At 40.2% G+C, this 21887-nt stretch overlaps 1 protein-coding gene across 2 annotated transcripts in view; it reads left to right on the top strand.

The window, feature by feature from the left end:
• Positions 1 to 8466: 8466 nt before the first annotated feature.
• RBM25 (RNA binding motif protein 25) overlaps positions 8467 to 21887 on the top strand; it is a 56654-nt gene continuing 43233 nt past the window's right edge. Inside the window, exons 1-3 of one of the 2 annotated variants that reach the window (XM_045072753.1) lie at positions 8467 to 8655; positions 16634 to 16754; positions 21479 to 21528. In XM_045072753.1, coding sequence (XP_044928688.1) covers positions 16649 to 16754; positions 21479 to 21528 — 156 coding nt within the window. In that variant the 5' untranslated portion in view covers positions 8467 to 8655; positions 16634 to 16648. Of the gene's footprint in view, positions 8656 to 16403; positions 16522 to 16633; positions 16755 to 21478; positions 21529 to 21887 lie in introns of those variants that run through there. The other variant, XM_045072746.1, reaches the window with a different exon arrangement.

Genomic DNA, 21887 nt, shown 5'->3' with positions numbered 1-21887 from the left:
GAATGTCAACTCTTGATTGTGGCTCAGGTCATAGTCTCCAAATCGTGGGGTCAAGCCCTGTCAGGCTCCTTGCTCAGCTGGGAGTCTGCTGAAGATTCTCTCTCTCCCTCTCCTTCTCCTTCATCCTTTCTCCCCCAAATAAAAAAATAAATCTTAAAAAAAAAAAGATGGGACGCCTAGGTGGCTCAGTCTGCTGAGAGTCTGCCTTTAGCTCAGGTCATGATCCTGGGGTCCTGAGATCAAGTCCCACATCAGGCTCCCTCTCAGTGGGGAACCTGCTTCTCCCTCCCTGTCTGTCTGTCGCTTGGCCCGCTTGGGCTCTTCTCTCTCTCTGACAAATAAATAAATTTCAAAAAATCTTAAAAAAAAAAAAAGGAATCATGTTCTAAAAAAAAATAAATCTTAAAAAAGAAAAAGAAAATTGAATAACTATGATTCCATTTACGTAAAGTTCTAAAAAGCAAATTAAAATGGTTCTGTAAGTATATACAGATGTCATTGCATAATTTATTTTTAATTTAAAATTTTGTAATATTTACTGCATTGAAAATATATGTAATGCATATGTAAATTATGAAGCATAGGGGCGCCTGGGTGGCTCAGATGGTTGGGCATCTGCTTTCTGCTCAGGTCATGACCTCCTGGTCCTGGGATCTAGCCCCTTGGCTCCCAAATCAGCAGAGAATCTGTTTCTCTCTCTCCCTCTGCCTCTCCCCCGCTTATGCTCTCTTTCTCAAATGAATAAATAAAATCCTTTAAAAAAATTGTGAAACACAATAACATGAAAACTAGTAAACCCACCACTGTGTTTGTTTACCAGAACATTACCAAAATGACTGAGGCTACATGTATGTTGTTTCTCATCACCATTCCTCCCTCCAAAGGGGTGTGATAACTCTCGGGTGTAACTTGCTACCCCGAATTTTCAATTGATAATTCCTTTTTTTTTAATTAATTAATTTATTTTTTAGGAAGAGACAGAGAGAGTGCTGGCATGGGAGTGGGGGAGGAGCAGAGGGAGAAGGAGAGATCCACAAGCCGTCTCACTGCTGAGCAGGGAACCTGATGTGAGAGGGTCGATCCCAGGATCCTGAGATCATGACCTGCGTGGAAAACAAGAGGCAGATGCTTAACTGACTGAGCCACCAGGCTCCTCAATTCCTTTGTTTTTTGTTTTTTTAAGATTTTATTTACTTGACAGACAGAGCTCACAAGTAGGCAGAGAGGCAGAGAGAGAGAGAGGAGGAAGCAGGCTCCCTGCTGAGCAGAGAGCCTGATGCGGGTCTCAATCTCCTGACCCTAGAATCATGACCTGAGCCAAAGGCAGGGGCTTTAAGCCACTGAGCCTACCACACATTTATTTCTTTATACAATAGATTATCACTTATGCCAATTTTTAAATTTTTTTTAGTTTATGCCAATTTTTAATCTTTACAACAATGATGTCATACAATATAGACTTCTGGCCTGTTTCTTTTTGCTGTTGTTCAGCATCTCATGTGTGTAATTGTAAAATTGAATTATTCATTGTATTTTTATATAATGCTCATTATGTGACTCATTGAAAATATGTTTATCATCTTGCCAGACTTTTGAGTAATTTCCAATATTTTTTTTCTTTTATGAACCACAGTGTTATAAACATTCTTTTTATTTTTTAAGAATTTATTTATTTATTTGACAGACAAGAGATCACAAGTAGGCAGAGAGGCAGCCAGCGGGCCGGGGCGGGGGTGGCAGGCTCCCCGCTGTGCAGAGAGCCCGATGTGGGGCTCGATCCCAGGATCCTGAGATCGTGACCTGAGCCCAAGGCAGAGGCTTAATCCACTGAGGCGCCCAAGCGCCCCTTATAAACATTCTTGAGGATAGTCCTGGTGAAGGCATGCAAGAGTTCTCAAACAATAGTAGGAGTGGGCTGCTGGGTCATAAGGAAAACACATGCTTTATTTTTCTAGGTTATGCCAAAGTAGTTGTGCCAATACACACTTCTACCAGAAATTCCTACATGTTCCTCTTATTCTACATCCTTGTATTACCAGACTTCTTAAATTTTATTTTATTTTTTAAAGATTTTATTTATTTATTTGACATAGAGAGAGAGTGAGAGAGCATAAGATGGGAGAGGGTCAGAGGGAGAAGCAGACTCCCCACTGAGCAGGGAGCCTGATATGGAACTCACTCCTTGGGATCCCGGGATTATACCCCAGCCGGAGGCAGTTGCCTAACCAGCTGAGCGACCAGGTGCCCCCAAATGAAAGAACTTTAAAGTGATTATCTCACTATGGTATTAGCATTTCTGTGATTACTAATAAAGGGGAGAATTTTTCATATCTTCTTCATCATTTGTCCTCCCTTTACAGGACTGGTTAAAACATGGCTAAGAATAATACTTTCTCCTGATTTTTGATCTGCTGGCTACAGAAAGTGCTGCTACTGATACTTTGCAAATTCCTATCATAACATTTTATTTTTTATAATTTTTTTTATTTTTTAAACATTTTTGTATAAATATTTTATTTATTTATTTGACAGACAGAGATCACAAGGAGGCAGAGAGGCAGGCAGAGAGAAAGGGGGAAACAGGCTCCCTGCTGAGTAGAGAGCCCGATGCAGGGCTTGATCCCAGGGATCATAACCTGAGCTGAAGGCAGAGGCTTCAAACGATTGAGCCACCCCAGAGCCCCTACCATAACATTTTAACAAGCCGTCATTTTTCAAGGATATATGAGGATCTCTTCTTTACAGGCCAAAGCAGAGTCCATGGAAAATTGCCCTTTACACCCATCTCTTTTTTGACCTGATATTATTACTTGTTTTCTGGTAACTTTAGAAGGTCTAACACAATGTATCTGTGTTCTGTAACGACACAAATGCTTTTTAAAAATATTTTATTTATTTATTTTAGAGAGAAAGTGACAGCATGAGCAGAGTGAGGGGCGGAGGGAGAGACTCTTAAGCAGGCTCCCCAGTGAGCACGGAGCCTGATGCAAGGCTCCATCTCACGACCGTAAGATATTGACCTGAGTCGAAACCAAGAATTGGATGCTCAACTGAATGAACCACCAGGCGTCCCTACACAAATATTTTAATAATGCCAAGTGGCAGCCCTTTTAATTCACATAAAGCATGAATCTTCATAACAAAGTAGCCTACTTTGGAGCTTTAGGCAGTGACGTAGAGAAAAGCTGATTCATATCTGGCTGTTTAAAATTATTTTGCTACATTTTAAAGATATGCTGTGATTTAAAAAAAAAAACACAACCAAACACTGTGAACACTATGTGTTCACAAATTTGCGCATTTAAAGGTGAATTAAGGGGTCACCTGGGTGACTCAATTGGTTAAGGGTCTGCCTTCGGCTCACATCATGATCCCAAGGTCTTGGGATCGAGCCCCGCATCTGGGTCTCTGCCCAGTGGGGAGCCTGCTTCTCCCTCTCCTTCTGCTACTCCTCTTGCTTGTGCGCTCGCTCTCTCTCTCTCTGTCAAAATAAATAAATAAATAAATAAAGGTGAATTAAAGAAATAAAAATAAAGATGAGTAAACACGTGCTCCCTTCCTTGGAATAAAACTCAATGTCTAGTAGGGAGACTATGTGAGAAAAAGACTATCATACAGTGGCATATGTCCTGGAATGATGAAGCAGGAACCGAGGCTACATGGCTGGGTCTCAGGTAGACTAGATATTCATCAGGATTTTGCCTTAAATCCAGCAGTTCTGATGACAGCTCAGGTGCTTGATAAGAATTCCAACAATTTCCTCCTCCCGATCTAGGGAACAAAGGTGCCTATTCTAGCGACCTTCTGTTTTTCAGATGACTCACCCACATTATCCCCCATCACTGCGTTTCTCTTTTGCTGTCTATTAACTGAATCCTCTACATCTCTGGTTTAAGTTCTTGACAGGATCTTCATGGGTCAACTGACCAATGTTTTTCACACAGGTCACATGCTATGTTGCTGACCAGATTTGGCCATAGGAATAGGGTCAGAATCCACATAATGTGGTCACCAGTTTCAAAATTCATTATCAACAGTTGCTTTCCTCAGTAAGGGCCTGTGAGGAAAAACTCCTAAGAAGGGGGATGCCTGTTACTGCAGGGGAATGGCTTAACCTATCTCTACAAGTAACATACAGGTGTATCGTTCAGAACTCTTTCTGTTGAAGGGATAGAAAACTCAATTCATACTGATTTAGGAAAAAGAATATATTTGCTTACATCCTGAGAAGTCTAGAAACATGATGGCTTCAAGAATGGCAAATTGGGGGGCCTGGGTGGCTCAGTCATTGGGTGTCTGCCTTTGGCTCAGGGTGTGGTCCCAGGGTCCTGGAATTGAGCCCCGCATCCGGCTCCCGGCTTGGCAGGAAGCTCCTTCACTTCCTCTGTTTGTGTTCCCTCTCTCGCTGTGTCTGTCAAATAAATAAATAAAATCTTAAGAAAAAAGAAAAAGAATGGCCAAATCTTAGGGTGCCTGGGTGGCTCAGTTGGTTAAGCCTCCAACTCTTGGTTTTGGCTTAGGTAGTTCCCAGGGGTGGGGGTGGGGGTGGGGCGGTGGGGGGTGGGGTGGATTTGGGCTATGCACTCAGCAGGGGGTCATCTGCTGGGAGATTCTGTCCCTCAGCCCCTCCCCCACTGATCATCCGACAGGCACTTGTGCTCTCTCTGTAAATCTTTCTTTAATTTATTATTTTTAATTATTTCATTTTATTTTTATTTATTTCTTTTTAAAAGATGTCATTTATTTATGTGACAGAGAGCGAGTATAAGCAGGGGAAACAGTGTAGAGCAAGAAGGAGAAGTAGGCTTCCGCCAAGCTGGGAGCCCCTCAATGAGGGGCTCCATCCCGGGGTCCTGGAATCAGGACCTGAGCTGAAAGCTGATGTCTAACCATCTGAGCCACCCAGACACCCCTGTAAATCTTAAAAATAAATAAATAAATAAATAAATAGGAATGACTGAATCTGTTCTCAAATGATATTGTCAAAAATCTCTCACCTCTTAGCTCAGGTTTCTTCTGTGGTTGTTTCATTCTTATCCCTACTACTAAGTTTAAATCCTTCCATTTTTAAGTTAAGTGAATAAGAGTCCCCTCCCTCAACCTCTTTTAGCATTATTCTTGCTAGATGCAGCAGCAGAGTGTAATGGTTGAGACCATGGAATTAGGAACTAGATTGGCTCCAACACTTACTGTTCTTATAACTTTGGGCAACTTATCCAACCTTCTTCTTCTTTTTTTTTTTTTAATTTTTATTTATTTATTTGACAGACAGAGATGACAAGCAGGCAGAGAGGCAGTCAGAGAGGCAGGCAGAGAGAGAGGAGGAAGCAGGCTCCCCGACGAGCAGAGAGCCCGATGCGGGGCTCGATCCCAGGACCCTGAGATCATGACCTGAGCCGAAGGCAGAGGCTCAACCCACTGAGCCACCCAGGCGCCCCTTCTTCTTCTTTTTTTAATTTAAGATTTTTATTTATTTGTTGGACACAGGGAGAGAGCACAAGCAGGGGGAATGGCAGAGGGAACTCCCCGCTAGCTGTAAGCCCAGATGCAGGAAAGCAGATGCTTAACCAACTGAGCCACCCAGGTGTCCCTTATTTAACCTTTCTAAGCCTTAGTTTCTAAACCACAACTGTTCCTACTTTGGTTGCTGTGAGGTTTAAAGTTACTGATATTTGGGGCGCCTGGGTGGCTCGGTGGGTTAAAGCCTCTGCCTTCAGCTCAGGTCATGATCCCAGGGACCTAGGATTGAGCCCCACATTGGGCTCTCTGCTCAGCAGGGAGCCTGCTTCCTCCTTTCTCTCTGCCTCTCTGCCTACTTGTGATCTCTGTCTGTCAGATAAATAAATAAAATAAAAAAAAAAGTTGCTGATATTTATAAGATACTTAAAATAGTACCTGGTACAACATAAATACTCAATTACCAGGCTCTGATTAGATTCTAATTTTATCCCTGTGTTCTAAAGGGTCTGGCTAGGGTTAGGAGTTTACACCCAAACTACAAAGATCTAGAGTAGTGGAAGGATCATTCAGGAAATTTGGAGTACCATTACTAAAGGCAGGGGAATGGACGCAGGGTCAATGTAAGCAACAAATGCCTACTAAAAAAAGCTAGCAAACTTAAGACAACTCTTTTTGTTGTTGTTGTTGTTTTTATAAAAGTAATACATGAATTTCTATACAATGTTTCTAAAAAGGAAAGGGATACAGAGTAATTTGAAAAGATTTCTGTGTTCATGTTGGTAGTTGTAAAAAATAGGCACAATCTGTTTTTTTCCCTAAAGATTTTATTTATTTGACAGAGAGCAAGAGAGAGAACACAAGCAGGGGGAGTGGCAGAGGCAGAGGGAGAACCAGGCTCCCCACTGAGCAGGGAGTCCAATGTGGGGGCTCAACCCTAGGACCCTGGGATCATGACCTGAACAGAAGGCAGCTGCATAACCAACTGAGCCATCTAGATGCCCTCATAATCGGTGATTTGAAAAATGTAACTAGCATTTGACTAGCACTTTACTGAACAAAGTACTTTCACATGCATTAGTTAATTCATTTTTTTAATATATCACATCTTTTTTTTTAAAGATATTTATTTATTTATTTGAGAGAGAGACAGTAAGAGAGAGCATGAGAGGGGAAAGGGTCAGAGGGAGCAGACTCCCCATGCAGCATGGAGCCTGATGTGGGACTCAATGTGGGACACGATGCGGGACTTGATCTGGGACTCGATCCCAGGACTCTGGGATCATGACCTGAGCTGAAGGCAGTCGCTTAACCAACTGAGCCACCCAGGCACCCAGTTAATTTAATTCTTGCAATAGCTCTTGGGAATAGCTATTATTAGCCCTACTTAATGGTAAGGAAACCTAATAAGAAATACAGGTGGATGTAAATTTTACAAATGATAGTAATGTTAGAGCCTTTCCCATTATTCTCCCACAGCATTTTGTGTTCTGTTGGTACTCACATATAATGATTTCTTTAATTCAACAATTATTTATTGAGCATTTGCTATGTACCAGACCTTGTCCTAGGCACTACCATACGGCAGTGAACAAGAACGACAATCCCTAAAAATTTACATTCTAGTGGAGTAGGGAAAGACAAACCATAGAATAAGAAAAATACATAAGGGGTGCCTGGGTGGCTCAGCGGTTAAAGCCTCTGCCTTCTGCTCAGGTCATGATCTCAGGGTCCTGAGATCAAGTGCTGCATAGGCCTTTTTTGCTCAGCAGGGAGCCTGCTTCTCTTCCTCTCTCTGCCTACTTGTGATCTCTGTCAAATAAATAAATAAAATCTTTTAAAAAATAAAAAAAGTACATAGTACAGTAAGTAGTGATAAGTGCTATAGAGTAAAATTCGGTAGGAAAAGCAGATAAGGAAAGGGTGTATGTTTCAATTTTATACACGATGGTGTGTTTGTCATCTGCTCCGCGCTGTTTGCAGCTCTTCCCAAACAACAGTAAAATCTCACTTGCATTTACCTTCATACTCCCAGCACTTAGCTCAGCACCAGGCACTCAGGGAAACAGTATTTTATTTTTATTATTTTTTTAAAAAAAGATTTTATTTATTTGACAGACAGAGATCACAAGTAGGCAGAGAGGCAGGCAGAGGGGAAGGGAAGCAGGATCCTGGCTGAGCAGAGAGCCCGATGCGGGGCTCGATCTCAGGACTCGGAAATGGTGACCTGAGCCGAAGGCAGAAGCTTCAACCCACTGAGCCACCCAGGCACCGGGAAACAATACATTTATATTGAAAAAGTGATAAGCCTTTCAAGAAGCGAGAATTGGGAAACAAAGGCCTGGGAAAAGATAATGCCCCTAAATGTTCATAAATTGAAGAACCATTTGTGATTAGTTTATTTCCATTAATCTCGTTTTATTTCCGTTCATCTAGTAAGTGACCTTTTCGGCACCTTTACATTACAGAATGAAAGTTATATGAGACGTTTTTAAGGCCGTTTTAGGTATTTCAAGCATCCTCAGCCACCTCTTGGGCCCTACCAGCGCGCACAAGGGGTGGGCGCGTGCACTGGAAACTACCACGCCCTTTGCCGGTTAGTTCTTGGTATCAAGGGTAGCTGTTTTCCAGGGAAAGGTCAGCACTCGCCGTTTCCGCTGCGGTGTTGGGTAAGGCCGGGTCTGCAGGACGCCGACCCTCAGCGAGCCACAGAGGAAGGCTGTAAACCCCGAGACCCACACTACAAAAGGTAAGACATTTCTAACAGCCTTTGCGCCGTGCGCAGCAGAACCTTGACCTCAAGATGGCGTCTCGCAGTCATAAGATTTAATCAGCTCCAATCAAAAATGGCAGGGTGGGTCGTAATTTACAGCTCGAGCCTTTCTAGTCCCCACGAGGCGCTCCTTCTCTATGGTTATGCGCCGCTGCGTGGTGATTCAGAGCCAAAAGAGAGGACTATCTATACGCGTTCTTCTCTATGATCCGCCTCTTCACTCTCCCCGGCCGCAGTGCACGCCGGGCAAGAGGAAGACCTCCAGAAGCTCCCCGCGCAGCGCGGCGGTGTTTGCGGCCTGTGCGAGTAGGAGCTTCGGAACCAGACTCCCGGCGAGCGGCGCGCAGAGACCTCGAACCGGTGGAGCCCGCTGGTAACCTGGAGCCCGGAACACCGCGAAGACCGCACCGTTTCCTCAGCGGCGGGTGAGTTCACGCCTCTGGACGCGTGTGGGAACCGGGAAACCGGGTACCTCGGTTGCGGGAGGAGGGGAAGCCGGGGAGGCTGCGAAAGGGCCGGGGTGGAATTTGGGGGGTAAAGGGGGGGTTGGGGTGGGGGAGGGGACGGGCACGAGGCTTGGGTTTCTTCACTTCTCTAAGGCCTGGAAAACCAGTGGGCCCATCTGGAGCCGGTGGAGGCCGGACCTACTGCCAGAGCTTTCCTCCTTGCATTGTCGCCCACTTTTCCTTTTCCCCTCCACGGTCCGCCCCAGAGTGAATCGCCTTGGCCCATTCGGGGCTCCACGTTTGCCACAAAATGATCCGTCGGCCCCTTCGGAGCCCTTCTCTGAGGCCCCTTTCTAACCCGAGCTTGCGGAGCCCTCCTGTAGATTTTCCGGGCCTAGGACACTCTTGCCCCAGGCTCTGCTTACGAGCCCTCGAGCACCCACCCTTTTTAGCGAGGTGCCGGGTCACCAACGGATTCCTTTCCTCTCCTCTTCCGTCATCCAGAGCCCGCCACCGAGTGGACTCCCTCACTCCCCCAACCCGAATTCCCCTAATGCCCACCTTTTTTAGCAGCCCCCCGGCTCTCTCGAGATTGTCATGAGGATGGTGGTCCTGCCCCCTTCCTCCTCCAGCTTTAATATAGTGAACTATATTCCCCATTCATTCCAGGCTGTGACCAAGTGCCACATTAAAAGGTGTTCCTTGTTTCTTACTCTTCTGTGGTCTTCCGTACTTTTTAAATACGTTTTTCGAAGTAGATCTCGGAATATGAAGATTATTTTGGAAGTTATGTAATGTGGATCTTCCATGGCCATGGAAGAGCCATTTTGGTACCGGGCAGAGTGGAGCCGACCGACAGGAGGGTAGAGATTGGACTAATCTAGTCCCGGACTGCTGTAGTATGAAGTATCCTGAATTAGGTAGTTGGCAGTAGACAATTTTTTTGTTGTTTCGGGGACTCTGATTTTTAGAGGATATCCAAAAACCTTCAGAGGCCTTGAAAGGCATCCAGTTGGTCATTGCTTCCTCATGATTCAAACAGATAGTATGCAGTTCTAATTAACTTAACTTTTCTTAAAGTCTTGGTTTTCTTCATCTGTAAATTGAGGATTAGAGTAGTATCCGCTTCATCGGTTATTGTGTTTGGGGACTGAGAAAAACATACCCCAAATCCTTAGAGCAATGGCTAAGTAACATAGTGTTCAGTCCAAGTTAACTGATACTGTTATTTAAGAGCCTAAGCGGGGACTCTTAACATTTCTTCTGCTGTATTCTGAATAAGTTTTTATAAGTAAAATCAAAGTTAACCCTTAATGAGAAGTTTCTTCTTGGTATGTTGTTACTGGAGAGAGGCATTGTGATACAGTGAAAACAGCCTTTGGATGGGTAATTTCAGGATAGTGGGGACTTTGGAGTCCCCGCCCACTTACTGTTTTCCGTTGGGCAGGGTAGCATCTTCATCTGTAAATGAATAATGTATCTGTGCCAAGTAATTTGGGAGATTCCGTGGGATAACATATGTCGAAGGCTTTTGTAAACAAATAAATTGAAATGTTAGGTAATATTTTCATTAAGTAATTGCTCTTTTTGGGGCACCTGGGTGGCTCAGTCAGTTGTGTCCCAACTCTTTTTTTTATTTTTTTTTTTAAGATTTATTTATTTATGAGAGAGAGAAACTCTCAAGCAGACTCCTTGGGGGAGACTTCTGCTGAGCAGGGAACCCGCCTCGGGGCCGAGTCTCAAGACCTGAGATCAGGACCTGAGCCAAATCAAAAGCCAGATGCTTATCCGACTGAGCCACTCAGGTTCCCTGAGCCATCCAGTTCTTGATCTCAGCTCAGGTCTTGATCACAGGGTTGTGAGTTCAACTTGTTTTCCACCCTTGGTGGAGCCTACTTTAAAAAAAAAAAAAAATCATCTCCTCGGGGTTACCAGATTTCCATTTGGGATCCCCAGAGTAGTTTTCCCCTTATTTATTTATTTAGGTATGGTTCCAAACTACTTCTAGGAAGAAAGTGTTTTTATTTTTCCAATGTTAAAAAAGAGGCACTTTATATTAATAATAGTTTGAGTTAAGTGTTTTTATTTTATGGTTTAGTATCTTTTTATTCCACTGTGGTAAGGCTTTTAAATATATATGTGTGTGTATATATATATGTATATATATATTTTAAAGATTTTATTTATTTGTTTGACAGACAGATCACAAGTAGGCAGAGAGGCAGGCAGAGAGAGAGGAAGGGAAGTAGGTTCCCTGCTGAGCAGAGAGCCGGATGTGGAGCTTGATCCCAGGATCCTGGGATCATGACCTGAGCGGAAGGCAGAGGCTTTAACCCACTGAGCCACCCAGGTGCCCCTTAAATATGTTTTTAAAATAGGATGAGTTCATTCTAACATTGGTAACAATTTCAGACCTATTACAAGTTTAGAATTTTCAAGTAACTTTTTGGATCACAGATTAGCTATATAGTTCTCTCATTTACGTATGGTTTAAAGAAAAATTATATTGACTATTTTGTAGCTTTGGAAGCAAAAGTAGTCATTGAGTCATTCAGTATCTTACAAAAACATTCTGTGTATTTTAATTTTGATAGTCTTTTCTGACAACTACCACTGCCATTCCTAAAAGTTTCGATTGAGTCCCCCTTAACGTTTTTGAATAGCTTTTTTCTGACCCTTTTTTTGAGTTTTAAAACTCCAGAAAAGAACAGTATTTTCACCACCAGAATTGTTGATACTACTTTTTAAAACCTAGTATGATTTCAGACTTCAAAAAAGTTTCAAGAACAGTAGAAAGAATTCTCAAATACCTTTTACCCAGATTCCCCAAATGATAACATTTCACAGATTTGCTTTATCCTCTCCTTTTTCTTCATAGTTTTCTTCTGAAGTGTTTTACCAGTAAGCTGCAGATGAGGTGTCCCTTAGTCCTTAAACACTTCAGGTATATTTCCTAGAATAAAGACATTTTCATTTTTAACAACAGTAGAGTGAACAAAATTAGGAAATTAATACTGATTCAATATTGTCTGATCTACAAGTCTTAATTGGATTTAGCCTGAAATTGCCCTGAGTTGGTATTGCTTTTCTTTTCTTTTTTTTAAATGATTTTATTTATTTGTTTGACAGAGATCACACGTAGGCTGGAGAGGCAGGCAGAGAGGTGGGGTGGGGAAGCAGGCTCCCTGCTGAGCAGGGAGCTGATGCCAGGACCCTGAGATCATGACCTGAGCTGAAGGCAGAGGCTTAATCCACTGAGCCACCCAGGCGCGCCCCCCCCCCTTTTAAAGCAACTTTATTAAGGTGTAGTTAACACACAAAATACACTCTTTGTAACATGTAATTTGATGATTTTTTTTGGTAAATGTTTCGAGTTGTGCATCTGTTACCCCAAAAAGGATTCCTCTCTTCCTTGTTGCACGCCACTCCTTGTTCCCACCTCAGCTCCAGTCTATCACTAATTTTTCTCTGTAGGTAGTATTGCTTTTTAATCATTGAAATTGGTAAAACAGCTAAGTGCAAATCTCAGAAAAAGATCAGTTCCCTTTTTGGAGACTTGACTCATTTTCATATCTCTGAAAAGTTTTCCTACAGAAGAAATTTTTTGTTGATCAAGCATTTTCCATTCTTGAGACATGGAACACTTTTTCTTAGGAATACTTCCTGAAGACTTGACTTCTGTAGAAATTCAGTTTGAGAAATGATGTTTTGAAGGGTTTGTTTTGCTTAGGCTGGGGCAGGTATGTGAGGCCATTGTACCCTGCAGGCTGTAAACAAGTGTACAATGCATTCTATAGTCATGATCATTTATATTCAGTGTAGAGCCACTGAGCTGGCTGTGTAACTATATAATATCCTAAATTTGCTCTTTCAGAGCTAATAAAACCAATACATAGAACCTGACATAAAATTGGAGATAGATATTTGTTGAGTGAGTGAATGAGTTGCATACTCACTTACTAAGGAGAATCTGTTGGTTCATTTACCTCTTACCATTTGAAATTTGGCACAGTGTTGTAATGGGGTTAGCCACTGTATCTATTCCTGGTGAAATAATTTGTTTTCTGTTGGGATAAATTTGCAATGGAGGAATGGTTGTAAGCAGTAAGCAGTGTAGGAAAAAAAGAGTGATTTTAAAAGTGTAAAGAAGAAATGCAGAATGCATGCATATTTTGAGTGATAAAGATAAATCTTATTTGCAAGGTTTTTTTTTTTTAAGTTTTTTTAGATGGAGGAGACTAGATTTATTGAGATAAAATTTGCATGCAATATAATGAACCCATTTTAACCATTGTAATTTCAGTTAATTTTGACAAATGCATAATAAACCTGTATGACCACTGCCACGCTAGAGATAAGGAGCACTTGCATCATAGGTGCTTGTTTTTGTTACTTTGGGCCAAAAGGTTTCATGCCTACTGGGTAAAAATGCTTTGAGCGTTCTAAAAGTGAAATCAACTCCAAAGTGAAAAAATACAAGTATTTTTAAAGTTATTTAAGTCATTTCAGTGCTAATAGAATAACCTTTGCATTTCTTTTCTTAAACCTCACACATGACCCCTCCGCAGCAGTTGGCTACCTTCAAAGTACTGCATCCAGGATCTAACACTTTAGCCACTTCCACCTATTTCAGGCCACCCTCTCTGGACTGTGTTACTGGCAGTGGTCTCCTGCTTCTACCCTTGTTTTCCAGTCTTAACACAGTGGCCAGTGACACTGTTAAACTGAGTCAGGTCAGAAGTCTTTCAGATGTTTTCCATCTCATTCATAGTAAAAATCAAAACCTTTTCAGTGGCCTACAAAGTACTGTAGTCTCTGAATCCCCTCCCCCAAGTAATCCTTGGTTGGCATTTATCTTTGACGTTCCTCAGAAGTACTCTGTTCCAGCTCTTGGCCTTGCTTTCCTCCCATAAACACTCCATGCCCACCTCAGGCTCTTTGTATTTGCTGTTCACTTTGCTTCTGCCTAGGCCCCTTTGGAGTCTTTTTTGTTCAATTTGCCTACTGTCTTGGTGAGGCCTGACCACCATATTGTAGTAGTTCCTAGTCTTTTCCCTACTTTATTCTGCAAAGTACTTACCAACTTTGAATCTCTGTATAATTTGTAGTGAGAGTATTACCGTTTATCAACCGTAGATAAAAACTGATAAACTTTGCTTTTGGTTATAAAAGTTTATTCTCATTTTCACATGTGAAAACAGAAGTTCATTTTGTAAAAAGTATTGATACTCTCATTTTAGGATGCTTAAAATGAACATTAATATTTATCAGTGATCACCAGAATTGTAGTTTTCTGGCTACCGGAGGGACCATTATCTTACTAAGAATACCATCACTTTTTGAAGCTCGCCTGTGAATAAGCAAGTTGTGAACGGTGCTAAATGAAAGGGCCATAGAACACAAAAATTAGAAGTGAGTGGAATGGATACATTGGCATAAACTAAGACATAATCTGGTTAATTTGTACAGAATGAATTATACATTTAAAAGTCATGAAATAGAATTTAAACACCAAGAGTATAGGTCTTAAAAAATAATACTTACAGCTAATATTTGACAATAAATGATTCTGGAGATGAATTCATGCTCCAATCTTTGTAAACATTTTGAGGCTAGGCACTGGGTCATTGCTAGCATAGTATTGGCACATGGGAGCTTCTTAATAAATTGGTTTACTGATTCATTCATTCATTTATTTATTCAACAGGTATTAATATCAACTGCCCTCCTAAGAAAGTGCTGAGATAGAGTATTATAATGATAATAGAAGAGTTTCTGTAAGTAGGACAGTAGCCCTCTGTTAAAAGGAGATACACTCCTGCCCCTTTTATATAGAATATTTGTTTTTGTTTTTGGGCAAAAAGTTTTATAAAAAGATTATTTAAAAATTCAACACTTCTACAGTCATTAATTATTTGCATTTTTCCTTTTTAATTTATGCATTTTTCCTTTTTAATTTATGCTGATACTTAATATTTTAAAGTATTTGCAATAGCTTATTTTCTAAGTGTATGAAATCCTAGGAATTTATTTTATTTGTAAAGCTTTCTTTGTATTTTAAGTGTACTGTGTTTTCTGAAATTGAAGTTTAGATTTTACAGACTATTGTATTATCCTAACTAATTAAGTCAAAAGAACACTGAGGAAGAACAGCTCTGAGTCTGAAGGACATGCTTTTCTAAGACCATTTTAAAGAAATGTCTAATAAACAGGTAAAAAGATACTCAATCTCCGTAGTGATTAAGGAAATGTTCATCGAAGTGAGCATTTTTTTTTTTTTTTTTTAACCTGTTAGGTTGTTATAATTTAAACACTGATTGATTCTGGCAATGGTGGGGATCTGAGCAAAGGGCATTCCCATACATTGGTGGTGGGGATACAGATTTGTACACTAGCTTTGGAGGACGACTTGGAGGTAAAGTGTAGATACATGTAGTACTAATCTGTACAATAGAATTTCTTGCACAGTGCATAGATTTATATGTCCAAGAATGTTTAGCATTATAAGAGGCAAAATGTTGAATCAACCATCCATATTGAATAAATAATTATTGTATGCCTGTATTATAGTAATTTACTGCATTATAAAGATTGGAATAGAAGTTAATGAACTGATACGAAGAGATGTTAATAATAATTGAGGGAGAAATGCACCTAACAATATAGTATGATTATATTGTTTGCAGAAAAACACAAATAATTATATATTAGTTTGTGTATAGAAAGGTATTTAGAAGAATACAACGATATATACCAAACTGTTGGGATTAGGGGGCGAGGAAGTGGAAGACATGCACTTTTTATCTTCTCTCTTCTGAAGGGTGAGTAAATCAATGTATGAAACACAAAAAATAGTAGAGACAGATGTTCTTTAAAAGCTTCAAACAACTCTAGACTCCTTCAGTTACAAAGAGTATGGGGGGAGTTTTTCCTAGTGTCTGACAGATATATCTCCTGTTGATCAAATCACTGCTATTTAGTGCCATCACTGGTATGAGATCACTTATTTTGGCTCCTTTTTAAAGTTGGTGCATGGAATCTTCCCAAGACATCCTAATGTAGTTTTTTTTTTACTTTTTCTAATAGTTTTGGACACTCAAGTATGTAGATGAAACTATAAAATTTGGTGGTAAGGGAGTCTTAAAATATTTGTTTAAAGGACAAAATTAAATTTAGTTTGAGTAGTAATATCACAAACCAAATAAAACAGTTCACTGTATTCGTGTATTAAAAAAAATTAGCTTCTAAAAAAGAAAGTTAGCTTCTGATTCTTGAATTCCATTCATTCATTGAATATCATTCAAGAATGGTTAAGAGGTTTGCTTTTAAGTTTACCACAAACTAGGACATTTTTCTTACTGTCACAATTTGTATGTTCTCTCTATATCTGAGTGGTTAGTACAGATTAGTATGTGACCTTCTTTCAGGAGGTTTCTTCTCTCTCAGGTTTATAGTTCACTGAGACATTCATTTGTCCTTGAGGAACTGGCCAACACTGAATCAACAGATACTGTGTAACTTTGTACATTTAATTTTCAAGGTGCTGATGTATGTAACAAAAATGAATGCCTCAGAACATTTAAAGCAAAAAACTGTTAGATAATTTTCCTGGATTCTGAGTTTGGTTTAAAAAAAAAAAATCATTGATGTTTGGTATTTAGTTTTTGGATATTAACTGAACCTCAAAATTTTTTTCTTCCTTTATATGTATTCCCATATGATTGTAGGAGTCTATCCTGAATTTAGATCGTGTACATTTTGGGAACTTATTTTAGAAAAGATCTAAGTTTTAAAAAATTCTCAATGGACAGACAGAGAAAAGAGGGTCTTTGCCAACTCCTCTGGGTAAGAAAACTTTAGAATTTTGCAGATACTCTAAAAATGAAGGCCAACAAACCAGGCATATCAAATTGCAAAGTTTTCAAATAAAATGATTTGTCATGATTTTTTTCTTTAGACTGCTGCAGTAAGAATGTCTTTCCCCCCTCATTTGAATCGCCCTCCTATGGGAATCCCAGCGCTTCCACCAGGGATCCCACCCCCACAGTTTCCTGGTTTTCCTCCACCTGTACCTCCAGGTAAGTTTGTGGATACTGTTATTTTTAACTGTACTTTTGTCATTATACTGGTAACTTTAGGAAAATGGTATGTACGTGACTGTGTTTCAGAGTAAAGATGTTGGCACACTTCTGTAAATGTGATACCTTATTTTCCTGTGACAGTACTTTTCATATCTGGCTGAGTATCAAATTCATCTGTGAAGATTTTTCAAAAAGACCTTTATTTAAAAAGGAAATGCGTATTCCAATAAATACATACTAATTTGTATGATTCAGTAGTTAAAAAGGTATACAGTGAAAGATTTTGCTCATATTTCCACATAACCATTGTTACTATTCCCTTACAAAGGAGGGAAACAAAACAGGTTGGTTTCTTTATCCTTTCAGATAGTTTTTAATGTACATTACAAGCTGCTGTAAGTATGTGTGTGTGTGTTTTTTGTCTCCCTCATAAAGAAAGATGGAGAGCATGCACGAATGTGAGCAGGTGAGCCGGGAGGGAGGGGCAGAGGGAGAGAGAATCCTAAGTAGGTTCCACACCCAGTGCAGAATCTCACACAGCGCTTGATTATATGACCCTCAGATCACAACCTGAGCTGAAATTAAGAGTTGGATGCTTAACTTACTGAGCCACCCAGGCTGCCCCTAAGTACACTTTCATCCACTGTTTTACTTTTTTTCTTTCCAAGATTTTATTTATTTAGGGGCGCCTGGGTGGCTCAGTAGGTTAAAACCTCTACCTTCGGCTCAGGTCATGATCCCAGGGTCCTGGGATCGAGCCCCACATCTGCCTATCTGCTCAGCAGGGAGCCTGCTTCCCTTCCTCTCTCTCTGCTTGCCTCTCTGCCTACTTGTGATCTCTGTCAAATAAATAAAGAAAATATTAAAAAAAAAAAAAGTTTATTTATTTGACGATACAGCGAGAAAGGAGGAGTGGGGAGGGAGAAGCAGACGTCCGGCAGAGTAGGGAGCCCAATGTGAGGCTCAAGTCCGGGACTCTGGGATCATGACCTGAGCTGAAGGCAGATGCTTAAGGACTGTGCTACCCAGGAACCCCCAATTTTCTTTTAATGCAGATGTATAGCAGCATCTATCTATGTGTATATATCTATCCATTTATTTATCTATCTATACACACATGTTACACACACACACTATTTGCTTCTTGCTTTTTTTTTTTTTTTTAAGATTTTATTTAATTTATGTGGGAGAGAGATCATGAGCAGTGGGGAGGGGTAGAGAGAGAAGCAGACTTCCCACTGAGCAGGGAGCTCGATGTGGGGCTCAATCCCAGGACCCTGGGATCATGACCAGAGCTGAAGCTAGACACTTAACTGACTGAGCCACCCAGGTGCCCTGCCTCTTGCTTTTTTATGCTTGACAATACATCTTGGAGAGTTTTCCAAATTACCATATAAAAAATTCCTCTCTCCCGAACTCTCAGGAAAAAAAAAATTTAGGTTCCACTCCCATTCACAGATTCAGATCCTCAGATATTGGAGCCCAGGAATTTTTTTTTTTTTTAAGATTTTATTTAATTTAGGTGGGAGAGAGATCATGAGCGGTGGGGAGGGGTAGAGAGAGAAGCAGACTCCCTGCTGAGCAAGGAGCCCGATGCCGGACTCCATCCCAGGACGCTGGGATCATGACCTGAACCAAAGGCATTAGCTTAACCGACTGAGCCACCCAGGCATCCCAGGAATTTTTATTTTTAGAAGTTAACAGTTTTTAACAGGGGATTCCTAAAGATCTATTTAAGCATAGCTCAGAGGACCCACATTTGAGAACCATTATCTTAAGGTACATAATTAACATTGCTTGGCTTAGGAGAACAAGGGTTTTTCCTTAGGTTTATGGGTGGTAGTTAGATATTTTTATATTTTAGTGGGACTGAAAACATTTGATACAAAATCAATTTCCCTTCCAAAAGACCACATTTAAGAGCTGTTCTTAATTTGTATGTTAAGCTCCTCCCCCATGTAGAACCTGTGTAATTCAGGCTGAAATCAGTTAATGCTCCTGTAAATCATCCAGAAATACTTTGGGGAAAGCTGTACATCAGAGACTTATTTTTAACCTTTGGATGATCTATTTGAAATTACAGTGTTTTTCTAAAGAGCTTGATTCTTGAGAAATCAACAGTACTTTGAAGTTGACTCTTAAGATGGATTATTAATTCATAACACATATATTCTAGAGGCTCAGCTTTGGGGCCCTCCTACTCCTAGGTCAAGTGTATGGCAGTGTTGGAGTAGGTGCGGAAAGCCACAAGATAAACATGGCAGTGTTTCTGGAGTATTATTTAACACTTCAGGAATTCGGGGGTAAATCATACTTTTAAAAGTTGGAACAAATACTTACACATATATATGGAATAGAATGCAATATTTGTACAAATTTTTAAGACATTTATGCTTGTAGCAACTCGTTGTATATCTTTGGTAATTATGGATGTGTATTTGTTTCCACCTGCTACCAGGAGTATAGGTTGAAATATTTAAATTATTTAATTTATTTAATGTATTTAAATTATTTAATGTATTTAAATTTAAATAAAATAAAAGATAAAATTTTAAATTAAAACCAGTTTCGTATTTCGTGGATCAGTTGCTGAATTTTAGTCGTAATTTAGCTTTACTGTAATGTACTATATAAAGGAATTTCTGGTGAATAGGGTGATTGAGAGAATAATGTTAACAAGAAACTGAATAAAGCTGTCAACCATCTAACAGATTAGTAACATAGGAACAATAGTGTCCAGAGCCATTTTCATTTAGGCAACAATTTTGGGGCAGTTCATATACCCTGATTTTGTTCATAGATTTTTAGTCTCGTAAGAAGATCTATGGGCCCTTAGCTGGTAACCATGATACTTTTTTTTTTTTTAAACAGAACCCTTATGTTATGGTTTCATAGGGAAGAATAGTTTACTTTTTATTTCTTTGTGAAGAAATTTAAGGGATTGGGAATGAACTTAATCACTTATTCAGAATCAGGAAAGGTGACCGTGAAAAAGCAGTGCCTTAAGTTCCTTCCTGATTGGTTGGTTTTATAGAAAAGATTTTGAAGGCTTTTGAATTTGTGTTTTTATAAGATTTTCTTTATTTGACAGACAGAGATCACAAATAGGCAGGCAGGCAGGCAGAGAGAGAGGAAGGGAAGCAGAGAGCCCGATGCGGGGCAGGATCCCTGGACCCTGAGCCTGAGATCATGACCTGAGTGGAAGGCAGAGGCTTTAACCCACTGAGCCACCCAGGCGCCCAAGTTAATTAAAGTTTTATTGGAAAATAAATGGATAATGTTAAATGTTTAAGAATTTATTATCAGTCTTAGCTGGAGAATTCTCTTAAATTGATGTTAAATTTGAACTGAAGAGAAATTTCAGAACTTCTTGAGATATACTTTTAAGAAAGCATTTTAAAATTTATATTAGAAAAGTTAGACAAATCTTTCACTGATTTTTGCCCTTATTGCGTTCTTCTTAGTGCTCAGATGGCAAGATGATTTTGTTAGTTATATACACAAGAACACTCAATACAGTGGACCCTGGTTGGTAAACAGTGTAGTTGAAAACAAAAATGTAGATATTACTAACCCATTGACCCCTCTATTTTTGTTTTATTTTAAATATTTATTTCTTTGTTGGAGAGAGAGCAGAAGCAGGTAGAGTGGCAGGCAGAAGCAGAGAGAAGCAGGCTCCTCGATGAGCAAGGATCCCTATGTGGGGCTGGATTCCAGGACCACGACCTGAGCTGAAGGCAGCCATTTACCGATTGAGTCACCCAGGTGTCCCCCATTGACACCTCTTAAAACCCTCAGTGCATCCAACGATGATTGTCTTACAGATTTTCTTTGACACTGAGATTACTGGTCATATTTTTTGCATTAAAAAAATTTTTTTTTGAATTTTAAATTTTTTTTTTTTATTAAAGATTTTATTTATTTATCATGGTGGGGGGAGAGCGAGCACAGGCAGATAGAATGGCAGGCAGAGGCAGAGGGAGAAGCAGGCTCCCCGCCAAGCAAGGAGCCCGACGTGGGACTCGATCCCAGGACGCTAGGATCAGGACCCGAGCCGAAGGCAGCTGCTTAACCAACTGAGCCACCCAGGCGTCCCAAATTTTAAAATTTTTTTAAAAAGATTTTATTTATTTGAGAGCGAGAGCATGAGAGGGAAGAGTGTCAGAGGGAGAAGCAGATCCCATGCTGAGCAGGGACCCTGATGAGGGACTTGATCCCAGGAGTCCAGGATCATAACTTGAGCTGAAGGCAATTGCTTAACCAGCTGAGTCACCCAGGCACCCTGATTTTTGTTTTTATTAAAGAAACAGCAATAACAAGATTCTTTTAAGGTTTCTAGATTAATTTCTCATTGGATACTTTTTTTTTAACTTTTAAAGGATTCATTAATAGTGTTTTCTCATTAGTGAATCTGTATTTGCATAAATTACTGGTTTTCAGGATGTACTGAATCAGATGAACAGGAATCAGTATCTGTCCAGATTTTTAAACTCCTGAGACAGAAGTATGCTGTAGTGGTAGTCTTCTTGCTTTTAGAATAGTTTTTTGTACCTGTACCACATTGCTTTTGAAATAGGGCATTCATCAATAATCTAATTTTCATTAGTCATATGTTTCTACTTAAATTAACTGTGAGTGAGGATACCTATTTATGTACCATGTAATATAGAATATAGTCATATTTACTTATATTCATAAGATTTAATGTGCTTTTTTCTTAGGGACCCCAATGATTCCTGTACCAATGAGCATTATGGCTCCTGCTCCAACTGTAAGTATAATTTTAAGGAAGAAGGAGATACCGTAGTGCTACTACATTTATTTATTTATTTATTTAAAGATTTTATTTATTTATTTATTATAAAGATTTTATTTATTTACTTGACAGAGAGAAATCACAAGTAGATGGGGAGGCAGGCAGAGAGAGAGAGAGGGAAGCAGGCTCCCTGGTGAGCAGAGAGGCCCATGTGGGACTCGATCCCAGGACCCTGAGATCATGACCTGAGCTGAAGGCAGCGGCTTAACCCACTGAGCCACCCAGGTGCCCTTTATTTATTTATTTGACAGAGACACAGCAAGAGAGGGAACAGAAGCAGGGGGAGTGGGAGAGGGAGGAGCGGGCTTCCCGCC

Source organism: Mustela putorius, unplaced genomic scaffold (assembly GCF_011764305.1).
Source record: "Mustela putorius furo isolate JIRA1106 unplaced genomic scaffold, ASM1176430v1.1 tig00000129_pilon_pilon_pilon, whole genome shotgun sequence".
NCBI lineage: Eukaryota > Metazoa > Chordata > Mammalia > Carnivora > Mustelidae > Mustela > Mustela putorius.
This window is presented reverse-complemented; position numbering and strand designations above follow the sequence as displayed.